Source organism: Danio aesculapii, chromosome 8 (assembly GCF_903798145.1).
Source record: "Danio aesculapii chromosome 8, fDanAes4.1, whole genome shotgun sequence".
In the NCBI taxonomy this organism is placed as follows: domain Eukaryota; kingdom Metazoa; phylum Chordata; class Actinopteri; order Cypriniformes; family Danionidae; genus Danio; species Danio aesculapii.
Window position 1 is genome coordinate 43841614 of NC_079442.1, and position 12642 is coordinate 43854255.

Consider the following 12642-nt stretch of genomic DNA (forward strand, 5'->3'; position numbering starts at 1 on the left):
GCCCCCTTGCCAAGTAAAAATGGTGAATCTTGTAGAAAAGTGACTAGTTTTCGCGCCTGTAATTTTACATTTCATTTAACACCCATACACTCTCATTCACACACATACACTATGGACAATTTAGCTTACCCAATTCACCTATAGAGCATGTCTTTGGACTCGTGGAGGAAACCGGAGCACCCGGAGGAAACCCACGCAAACACAAGAAAACATGCAAACTCCACACAGAAATGCCAACTGACCCAGCAGAGGCACAAACCAGCGACCTTCTTGCTGTGAGGCAGCAGTGCTACCCACTGCGCCACGGCACCACCACCATCTCAACAATAAAATGAAAACATTATACAAGGAACTGCCTATTTTCATTTTGATATTAACAACTTAACAGGCACCAAAAATGTTAAGGCGTCTTGTAGCTATGTAACGGAGGCCAGCTAGTAAGTCTTTAGCCTCCTTGTTAGAGCAACCGACTCCCATGCGGAAGGTCGCCGTTCGATACCACCTCGGAGCGGGTTGGGTGGTGTAGGATCAGCGGGGTTACAGCTACATATTTGTATCACCGGCATCTTCACTGTATGCATATTTATAACAAAACAAAGCCTATAACATAACTGCCTCCTTTCATTTTCATCGAAAAATATGAAACATACCCTCTCTTTTGCTGAATATCAGTTTTAATAATCAATAATGAATCACGTGCGTAGAGTAATGAAGTTTGCCCTGCGCGCTTGCAGCTTTTAAAGAAACTTCTTTGGTGCGTAAATCTTGTCAATGTTATTATTCAAAAAGGTAATGATTTCGCACTCATCAAGTAATTGCTTCGCACCGTTTTTCTTTTTACATTCTTCAGGTGATTTAAAAACACAAACGTGTCGCACAATGCCTTCCACACTGAATCATTACTTTTTTGAATAATAAATAATAATGCTCATTATAAATGTTTGACGTACAATAAGTTAAACTATATAGGAAATAAAGACAAGCAATCAGTCAAATGTGCAGAATCAGTGTACGTGTTTACATAAATTAATATATTATCTTATATTTGGGCTCAGCCAAAAAGTGTTACCTGAGAAAAAGAAATAGATTCAAAAGACAGAAGAGTCGTTAGATAGAGACAAGATGAATTAAATATCACGTTTAACAATTATATTGAGATGAGGGTCCAGCGGTAGATCCTTGATGAACTGTCTGACGTGCACTGCTCTCCCCTGGGGAGGTGCCCACAAAGCACCCGCTGACTGCTGCCTGGGGCTCAGACATCTGCATACGCTGCACTGCATGCCAGAGTATGTGTATGGTCACATGATATGTGTTTTCAGCGGTATAGTTTGGACAGAGATCTTTTCAGAAATGCTAGGTGAAACACCAGTGTGGACGTGGATCATTTTGGCTCTAAAACCCCATTTTAAAACTAAAACGTATTAGTGTAAACAAGGCCTTTTAAATCTATTGCTATTGGTATTGGAAAAGAGCTGTGCATACTACTTTTAAAGAAAGGAATGTGTAAATAGAAACAACAATGGATTCTTCGATTAAACAGAGTACAGTGCCAAGTTGTTACCTCTATTTCCCCAGAGATTAGGCAAGTAAACCAAAATACATGCTGAAACTCTATTTGCGTGCGTGCATGTTTGTGTGTGTATGTGTCGAGACTTTCAGACCCTTTTGGACATCTGACAAAGATTAAGCTCCCTACTTTAAAATGTCTGATTCTAAACTTTCTGTAGAGCAACACTGGGGTTACACACCTACTCTTTACAAGAAGTGCCATGGGATTTTTAATGACCACAGAGAGTCAGGACCTCGCTTTAACGTCTCATCCGAAAGACAGTGCCCACTGACAGTATAGTGTCCCCTTCACTATACTGGGGCATTAGGACTCACACAGACCACAGGTTGTGCGCCCCCTGCTGGCCTCACTAACACCACTTCCAACAGCAACCTAGTTTTTTTCCCATGTGGTTTCCCATCCAGGTACGCTTTGTGTCCAACACCAGTGTGGACGTGGATCATTTTGGCTCTAAAACCCCATTTTAAAACTAAAACGTATTAGTGTAAACAAGGCCTTTTAAATCTATTGCTATTGGTATTGGAAAAGAGCTGTGCATACTACTTTTAAAGAAAGGAATGTGTAAATAGAAACAACAATGGATTCTTCGATTAAACAGAGTACAGTACCAAGTTGTTACCTCTATTTCCCCAGAGATTAGGCAAGTAAACCAAAATACATGCTGAAACTCTATTTGCGTGCGTGCATGTTTGTGTGTGTATGTGTCGAGACTTTCAGACCCTTTTGGACATCTGACAAAGATTAAGCTCCCTACTTTAAAATGTCTGATTCTAAACTTTCTGTAGAGCAACCATTAAACATTTAGTGTAGCTTAAATTATAAATGGCTCAAAAGAGGAGTGCCCAGGCACTGCCAACAATCTACAGAGAGCAAATGCACGTATGCAAGGATCTGTAGCACATTTTTAGAGGGGCTCCATCAAATATTTACAGCCCCCTACTCGCCCTCCTTGTTGTGTGTGTGGGGTCCGTCCCCACAGGAGCTGAAGTTTTTAAGCAACAAACCAATATATGTATTATTTTGATCAAGTGGAGAAACTAGGTATTGACTTTGAGCCATTGTTTGACCACTGAACCTTTGAGTTACCTATTATGTTGTTTAATATTTGTAAAAATGTTGATAAAAAGAGATCATCACCTGGACAGAGTAAAGGTATTATGCATGGTGTTTAGTCAGATTGACACTAATTATAGTTTTGAAGTTTGCATTTAGTACACTACCTGACAAAAGTCTTGTCGCCCATGCAAGTTTTAGAAAATAATAACAAATAATAAATAATAACTTGACTCCTAGTTGATCATTTGGTATCAGAAGTGGCTTATATGAAAGGCAAAGGCCTCTAGTATTATTGTACCAACATAAAATATGATCATACCTTGATTTTTAATTATTTAATTAGGACAGTAAGGTCGGACTTTCCTTAGACAAAAGTCTAGATTGACTAGAAGACTTTTGTCAGGTAGTGTTTCACTAGTCCTAAAGGTTTAGTGTAATGTAATGTGTATTTATTTAGCACATTTATTGTGAATGGCCATACATCCAAAGCGTTTCACAATCATGAGGGGGGTCTCTCCAAACCACCACCAGTGTGCAGCATCCACTTGGATGATGCGACGGCAGCCACAGGACAACGGCGTCAGTGCGCTCACCACACACCAGCTATAGGTATAGTGGAGAGACAGTGATACAGCCAATTTAGTGAATGGGGATGATCGGGAGGCCATGATGGTTAATGGCCGAGGGGAATTTAGACAGGACACTGGGGTTACACACCTACTCTCTTTACAAGAAGTGCCATGGGATTTTTAATGACCACAGAGAGTCAGGACCTCGCTTTAACGTCTCATCCGAAAGACAGTGCCCACTGACAGTATAGTGTCCCCTTCACTATACTGGGGCATTAGGACTCACACAGACCACAGGTTGTGCGCCCCCTGCTGGCCTCACTAACACCACTTCCAACAGCAACCTAGTTTTTTTCCCATGTGGTTTCCCATCCAGGTACTGACCAGGCTCAGCCCTGCTTAGCTTCAGTGAGTAACTGGTCTTGAGCTGCAGGGTTATATAGCTGTGGCATATTGACATAGAATGTGTTTTTTTACACTGAAATACACAAAATGCTGTGAAATAAGAGGATTTTAGCTGTGCGAGTTGAATTCGTTAAACATTGTTTTTGTTTTTAAAATGTTTAATAAATGAGATGCAAATGCAATAGGTAGGTTATATATATAGTTTTTGTACAAGTTTTCCTTGTACAAGCCTGAATATAATTTGTCATATAACAAAACAAAGGTCTTCAGTAGCATGACTTCATATTTAAAATAGTTCTGAATATAAAAGATTATGTTTGTGACTAGTTTGTGCAATATTTGCCTTCAAATTTCATGCAATATTTTTAATAAAGATCTTTTTTTGCATCTTTATTATAATTATGAACACTTGCATGTATGAAATCATCAGGGATGCATACAGACTATTTACTCGCACACATCCAAGTAACACGTGTGCATTTACTGTACAAACTTTCTGCTTGCATCTAGGAAATGCTTGTGCATTAATACACCTATTAAACAACCATAAGCACTTATAATGAATTATAAACTAAGTCCTACTAGTTTCATGTTTGTGATGGAGGTCGGAGTGGATAAACTTGTTCTTCCCACTTTTCATCATTAAAAATAGGCTGCAAACAATAATATTAGCATGCAAACTTAACTTTCTACAATGTTTTTATAAAGAGAATGTTGCGTGAATCATGTTGCAAGTACATTTTTTAATTCACCTGTTAAATGTATTTAAAAAAAAGATATCTAGTGATCTGAATGAAAATTCATACCGTTTGTCTTATTTCCCAGACCTACATCTCACGTAAAAAAACATCCAGACAGTGAGAGTGTAATTTATCAGATTGTGAAAAGTGAGTGTTACATACTCGAATGAGGCCAAAAACCCCTGATATGTAATAATACCACTGTAATGTGAAAGAAAACCTACGTTAAATGCAATTTGCCTTCTTGGAAACTATTTATAGCCAATGAGCCGATGCAGGAAAGTGAACTGCTCAACATCCCACAGGAACCTGATGCAAGAACAAAAAGCGGACAGGCTCTTTATAATTCACTTCAGGTGGTAAGTACGCACTTTAGGGCCGTCTCATTTGTAGCGATTTGCAGTGGGGGCGGAGCCGTCTTTATCTGCTGCCTTATTTATGAACAGCGCCACATATTTACTTACCTGCTTTAAATTTTTCATTCACGGCACCAGTGTGTGATGAAACAGTGACTGCAGAGCCTATCACATTTTATATCACCTGAGAGGGTGGTCGACTGCATTAAACAGCTGTATTCCCTGTATTTACAAGTTTTATCTGGTGGCTGGAGTGAATATGTCGTAAAGTCTTAAAGGGATAGTTCCTTTAATTTAAATTTACTGACAATTTACTCAACGTCAAGTGGTTCCAAACATGTACAAGTTTCCTTTTCTATTCAACATAAAAGATGATGATGAATGTAGAATGTAGCCAGTGACTTTCATAATATGAAAAATCAATACTGTGGAAGTCATTGGTGACTTCTTTTTTGTTTAACAGAAAAAAAGAAAGGTTTTGTCAAATAAAAGGTGACTAAATGATTCAGAATTTTCACTTTTTTTGGTAATCAATCGCTTTAAAACAGGGGTGCCCAAACATTTTCATATGAAGGGCCAAAACCCAAGCTTGATTGAGGGCTGTGGGCCGAAGGTAAAAATAAACATTAACATGCACAATTTCCTCCATTATTTCAAAATAAATAGAAAACATCACTTTAATCATATTAAATTAAATTATTAAATTAATTAAATACTCATGTATTTTATATTTTTTACATTTTAGAATTAACCTATTATAATGAAAACATAAGAATTCCATTTATAACATAATGGAGTTTAAAGCTGAATTGCATCTGACTTCTGAATTGTAGTCTATCCGTTGAGCAACAATAAAAAAAATAAAAAATAAAAAAATCATTCACAACATTTAATTTAAATAAGCTTTTTTGTAGCTTAACAATAAAACAAACAAATAAAGGTTTACAAAAAAATTCAAAATGACCATATGTTTTAAAAGCATTACCCCCAACCCTCCCCAACATTTTTCCTTTCTTCTCAAATATAATGGTGGGCCAACTTTGGCCCGCAGGCCCTAGTTTGGGTATCTTTGCTTTAAAGTGACCCTACTATGAAAGAAAACTAATTAATCATTATTAAAAATAAATGGTGTATAAAAGTAAAGGAGGCACACCAACAGTACATATTTTGGATGTCTCCTTTATCTGACCCATTTATTTGAGGTTTTAGAGTTTCTTCTAATGTTCTGATTGTCTGCGAACTCAACGCATTGGTTAATTGGTTTTGTCAATTTTCAAACAATTGAGAAACAAGTTGATTTTAAACTTATTTTATGATCAATTAAAAAGCTTAAATCTGGTATAAATGTAAACCTATAGTAGGAGACTAATAAAACAATCATGAACCATTTATGTGGCATAATAGGATAACATAGTTAAGTTACATGTTAAATAGAATTCAGTTCAATTTAATTTGTGTAGCTTTTTTTTTTTTGCAATAAGTATTGTTTCAAAGCAGCTTTACAAAAGGTGCACATTATTGCCTTACAATGAAAATCAGAAAAGGTAGGGTTATTAGTCACCATGACTTTATTAGTTACTAATAACTAGGCATGGGACGATAATGGTTTTCAAAGTGTACCGCAGTTTGGCAAAGTCAAGGTTTTAAAACCGTCAAAATTTTCTGCAATACCGTTCCTAAGGTATGTGCACAATTTTTTGTTTACATTTATTTGTTTTGTTTTTTAGGACAACAGTATCTTCAAGCAGAAAATATATCTAAAGATGCCGTTTTGAATTGGAAAAAATATCTGTTTTTAAAAAATGACGGCAACAGAAGTCAATAATTAATTTAGCCTGAGCTGTTTACAGCTCAAAAATATTTTAATTGTTTCTCAACATAAAATATAGTGTGTTCAAAAGGGTAAAAAGCTTTTGTTTTTAACCCAGACATTTAAAAAGAATATGTTTTAGAGCAGTAATCATGATACCGTGATATTTTTATCCATGGTTATCATACCGTCAGAATCTTATACCGGCCCATGCCTACTAATAACTCTAATCAATTAACTAGTAACTAACAGCCGTTAACAGCTAAAGTTATTATACATAAGCATAGTTAACCTGCAGTTATATAGTAAACAATAATAGGTAATGTCATTGTGTACATGTTCAATGAAGTATTTGTGTATGTTACACTTAATATAACATATATAACATAAAATGTTCACCTGTCCTGGTTTTAGTGTTTGTTAGGATTTCCTGCAGTCGCTCCTGGAGTTTATCGGCTCTCTTTCTCTCTAGATGGAGCTGCCTCTTCAAGTCTTTCAGCTGCAGAGGTAAGAATGACGTTATTTTGACATCTGATGTACATTTAGTAGATTACAAATAAAGTACATTCAGAGGCCGCAATAGAATTTCAAAACTAAATATATTGCAGTCCATTACAAACGTGCGTACTTTCGTCATTAAAGCAACAGGACTACATTCACTCAAAACTATTTTACCAGGATGTGAATTAAAGCTAGCAATATTGTAAATAATGTTTCATTTGGGCGGCACAATGGCTCAGTGGTTAGCACTGTCGCCTCACAGTAAAAAGGTCACTGATTCAAGTTCCTGTTGGGCCAGTTGACATTTCTGTGTGGAGTTTGCATGTTCTCCCCATGTTCATGTGGGTTTCCTCCAGATGTTCCGGTTTCCCCCACAGTCCAAAGACATGCGGTAGGTGAATTGGATAAACTAAATTGGCGGTTCATTCCACCGTGGTGACCCCTGATAAATAAGGGACTAATCTGAAGCAAAATAAATGAATGAACAATGTTTTATTTATTACACAAGACCATTTGTCACCAGGAGCCATGCGTCTTGATTTAGATTTATTTGTATATGTTTGTTTTATTCTAAAATACATATCACCATTTACTGCCATTATATAAACAAGTTAAATAATAATGATTCAGTTAAAAAAAATGTACATACGCATTGGATGACCTGTGGGTAAATTCAATGAGTACAAATGTAAATTTTTGCGTGAACTATCCCTTCAAGCCCCAGTCAAAAATATCTGAATATTAGCCAACGATATACACAGTTGAAGTCAGAATTATTAGCCCTCATTCATTTTTTTTCCCCAATTTCTTTTTTACGGGAGAAGATTTGTTTCAACACATTTCTAAACATGTTAGAGAAGCAATTCTTTTATCTTTGCCATGATGACAGTACATAATATTATACTAGATATTTTTTAAGATACTAGTATTCAGCTTAAAGTGACATTTAAAGGCTTAGCTAGATTAAGATTAGATTGGGTAAATTAGGGTAATTAGGCAGGTTGTTGTTGTATATCCAGCCCACAGTCTTCGTTCGGCACCGGGACTTACCCTGTATCAGCCACGCTGTAAACTCAAGATCATGGGTGGTAGGGCTTTCTCATACAGTGCGCCTAAGCTGTGGAATGCACCACCCATGAGCATTAGGAATGCTGCTTCTCTGGACTGTTTTAAGAAATTTCTTAAGACTCACATTTTTAGCATTTCTTTTAACTAATGATCATTTTGATAACTTTTTTTATTCTGTATTATGGTTCATTTTCTTATTGTTTTATTGCATTTTTTTTTTATATAGTTGTGCTGTTTCTGCTATTGTTGGTATTTTGCCTTGAAGCACTTTGAGTACAAGAAAAGCGCATTACAAATAAAATGTATTGTTGTTATTATAACAGTAATTTGTTGTAGACAATCAAAAGTATTGCTTAATAATATTGGGGTTAATAATATTGACCTTAAAATTGTTTTTAAAAAATTAAAAACTGCTCTTATTTTAGCTGAAACAAAACAAACAAGACTTTCTCCAGAAGAAAAAATATTATAGGAAATACTGTGAAAAATTCCTTGCTCCGTTAAACATAATTTTGGAAATATTTAAAAAAGATTAGAAAAAAGGGCTAATAATTTTGACTTCAACTGGGTATATAAATATATATATATATATATATATATATATATATATATATATATATATATATATATATATATATATATATAGAAAGACAGCAATTTCACATGACCTAAACATCCTGTCCGTTCATTTTTGCAGCAGCAGCACTCCCAAAAAGCTCTTTGTTTTTGATGGAATTTGAAAAAGAGAGGAAGCTATATGAAATTACATCCATTCTGTGGCTAAAATCACTCCAAGTAAAGACTAAGAGAAGCTTCACCAGAGGGAGTCCATTTGTAACCGAACAAACATTGTGACCGATAAACAATGCCAAAGAAACTATAGCCAAAAGTGTATTAAACTAAAGGTATGGAAAGCTTCTGGAGCTGTAAACACACAAAGAATCAATGAAGTGTCAAAGCGTATTGTATTGATGAAACGGCTACAGCGTTAATGAAAGCTGATCGACCCTCCTCAACGTGAGGTCTGGTTTCAGGTCTGTAGGGCAGAGAGGTGTCCTGCCCATCGCTTGGGACTATTTTAATTCACTTTCTGGGAAATGGAGAGAAGGGAAAGCCCTGACTCATCTTTATTTCCCTGGCTGGATTGCCTACTTACCGCTGAACTACCTTTTTTCTCCAGGATTCTCTGTCCATCCACAGTGTCTTTAATCTCCTGAAATACACAAACAAAGGTCAATGAGCCTCTATATTCTGAAGTAACATATACAACAACATATTCAAAGAACGCATTAAATGATTTTTCCAAGCAACTGCTTTTGCAGGAAAACAGTAATGAAACTAATCTTTTTATTATTCTTTTTATTATAGAGTAACATTGTAACATTTTTAACTTGTTTTTGAAAGAATGATCTGAAAACAGCATTCATTTGATCAAAACTTCATGAGATTTTTTTCTATCCATTCATTTTCTTTCAGCTTAGACCCTTTATTCATCAGAGGTCTCATTATTCATTATGCATCTCTTTATTCAGCCAGGACTCATATCAGCGACCTTCTTGCTGTGAAGACGATGATAACCACTACGCCACCGTGTCACCCTTTATTATTATATTATTATTACTATTATAATATGAACATATTTTGATTTTTAACTCTAAATTTCCTGCACTTTTTGTCAACATCAATTCTGAATAAGAGTTCAGATGCAAAAACAGCTTAATGCCACTTCCGCCAAAAATGAGCTAATGACATTGAGTGAATGCTTTAGGCACATACTTCAAAATGTTCAACAAATATTTTTGCTCAAATCATCTAAATCCCAGGGTCAGCCTATTCAGAAATAACAGTATGTTGGCAAAAGCCTCTTAACGCCACTTGCCTTTGACAGAAAAAGCTGATATGTCCTGAGAACCAATCAGAAGATGTGAATCAAATCATATGTTTTCAATGTAGCAGTGTGCTGATACGCTGGCTTTATAAGGAGAATGTTTTATTCCGCTTTCGTTTAGATTTTGAAAGACAGAGTTTGATGAACTGAATGAGCCTGTCAGACTGTCAGTGGATGGTAAATGAAAACGTCCCTTACCTCAAAACTCTGTACATTATAAGAAAAAGAAAACACACAGTACAGTCAGAAGTGTAGCATGCATTCATAATTTTTTTTTCGCAATGACGCTACTTTGAATGAGTCCGACATTAAACGGCAACACCATTTCACGAAAGACGAAGTTCAGATGCCGTTCTTTTATCCCGCATGGATGCTATGAGAATTAACAAGAGATCAAGACCTTGATTACGGTGAGAATAAATGAATGACAGCCTCTAAAAGTGTCTGAGAGACATGCTCCTTTTACCCAGTAGGGACATCTTGTGTTTAATTTGCTAATGTAAGCTATTTTTAAAAGATAAATATACTGTATAAAACTAAACATCATTTATATTACTTCATTACCTATACGTCTGATAAGCTTTTTATATTAATGGACACTGCACAGATATTGATGGTTCACAATGTTTTTACACTACATTAAGCTTAGTTTACAATGTTTACATTGCTCTATTTACATTAAATCTAAATCCTAAATATCAGAAATGAATTAACAAATTAATTGTAAAGATTGTGTCCTTTGTTTATTTCCATCCATTTCCTGCAGCAATAATCTAATATTACAAATGTTACGTTTACTCTCCCTAGACAACTTATTAAATTGTAACAAACTGTATACAAAAAAAAAAACATTTACGACACAAATAAAACCACAGCAAAGAGAAAGTCATAATAAATCATCCTAAAAATACTCCGATGAGACCAGGAAACACCAATATCACAACTCTGAAAACGAAACATCCCTGATGAGCTGCTGGCACCAGATGCTTTCGGAAGAACAATCTCATCCTACTGTCGAGTCACGCATCATTCTTGAGTCACATCTGAAATTACTGCTGAGCTCCGGCGATCACACCCCCATATTATCCTCCATCTGAGTCGTGCCGCATTTAGCATCTTAAAAACACATGCTTCTCATCACGCAGAAGAACAAACGCTCTGGCGGAGCTGCTGGGAAAGAGACTAAAGAAGAGTCTGTTCAGCTCACGCACCTGTTTGAGTTTGCCGATTGTGTTGTTGAGATCTTCTCTCTCTTTCTCCATCTCGGTCACCTGCTGTTTGACTGCATCCACCTCTGCAGCTTTAGCCTGAGAAACAAAACGTGTTCTTTAAGTCATTCAGTCGAAATGCAAGGATAAAATGGATACACTCTGGACAGAATAAACCATTATACACTTGTTTAATGCACATTATGTATAAAGTTTTTGGTCACACTTTATTTTGATGGTCTGTTTGTTAAATTAAGTTACATTGCCTCTACGTGCCAATTAATTCTTATTAGATTATAAGCAGACTGTTAGGTTGGGGTTTGGGTTACAGTGTTTCCTCTAGGATTTTTTCCAGCTGTGGCGGAAGGCCTTTTTTACACAGATCTACCAACTACCTGTGGCGTTATTTCAATGACAAATGTCGTGAGCGCAGTATTACAAGATCGCATTTGCATTTATGTAATAGCCTACGAGCATGCAAATCTCTGCGCGCCGATTTCCGCTGCTCATGCACAAAACTTCTTGCACGCCCCCTCAAACATACACTGCTCAAGTGCAGATCTTCTTTTGCGCTCTCAAATAAATGCTGCTGAAGTGCAATTTAGTGCGTTTATGTAACAAGTACATCTCCAACATTTATTTGATTAGCAAGGAATATTTATGAATGTCTCCAATGGTCCAATAGACCTACAGAGCGGTATTAATGCGCCCTGAAGTAAAGTGAAACGGCTATACGTCGTGTTTGCTGGCCTCACGCACCTGTCAGTCAGTCAGCACGTAACCTTAAAAGGTAAACAAATAACGCACAGCACTACTACTGTTACAAAAAAGTTTGTGCTGGTATAATTCACTTACCTTTTAATACGCTTTTGTGCGATTACCACTCGATATAAAAAAACCACGACTGAATGTGTTGAATGAGAAGCTGTAATGTAGCCGTGGTGGGATAAATTTTGGCGTGGCGCCCTGCCATGGAAGAATGAATGTAGCGGAAACCATGGGTTAGTGTAAGTTGACATGTACTTGCAAAGTTTCTTATAGTCAAGGAGCAGTATCAACAGATATTAAGCACCTTTCTGTCCTAATTAAATAATTAAAAATCAAGCCATGATCATATTTTTTTGTTTTGGTAAAATAAGCGTAATCTTGAGGCCTTTGCCTTTCATATAAGCCTCTTCTGATACCAAATGATCAACTAGAAGTCAAGTTACTATTTGTTGTTCCTAAAACTTGGATAAGCAACAAGACTTTTGTCAGGTAGTGTACTTTAAATTTATGTTTATACTCGTTAGTTATTTTAAGGTTTATTTAATCATTAACAAAGCAGAAGAATCTGTCCCTCTCTGACCAGTTTGATGGATACCGTGCGTTTTGTTTGAAAACTACTTTTAATAAAACATAAAAGAATAAAAACTTTTGAAAAGTTTTAGCCTGAATAAAACAATTTCCACCCTTGGTTATGTCAGCA

General features: G+C 36.1%; 1 protein-coding gene across 2 annotated transcripts in view; it reads right to left on the reverse strand.

Annotated features, from left to right (window-relative positions):
* Positions 1 to 12642, reverse strand: part of gripap1 (GRIP1 associated protein 1) — a 97824-nt gene that overhangs the window by 39150 nt on the left and 46032 nt on the right. For both annotated transcript variants that reach the window (XM_056464034.1, XM_056464033.1), the window contains 3 exons: positions 11178 to 11273; positions 9235 to 9291; positions 6909 to 7008 (listed from right to left, as the gene is read on the reverse strand). In XM_056464034.1, coding sequence (XP_056320009.1) covers positions 6909 to 7008; positions 9235 to 9291; positions 11178 to 11273 — 253 coding nt within the window. The remainder of the gene's footprint in view (positions 1 to 6908; positions 7009 to 9234; positions 9292 to 11177; positions 11274 to 12642) is intronic.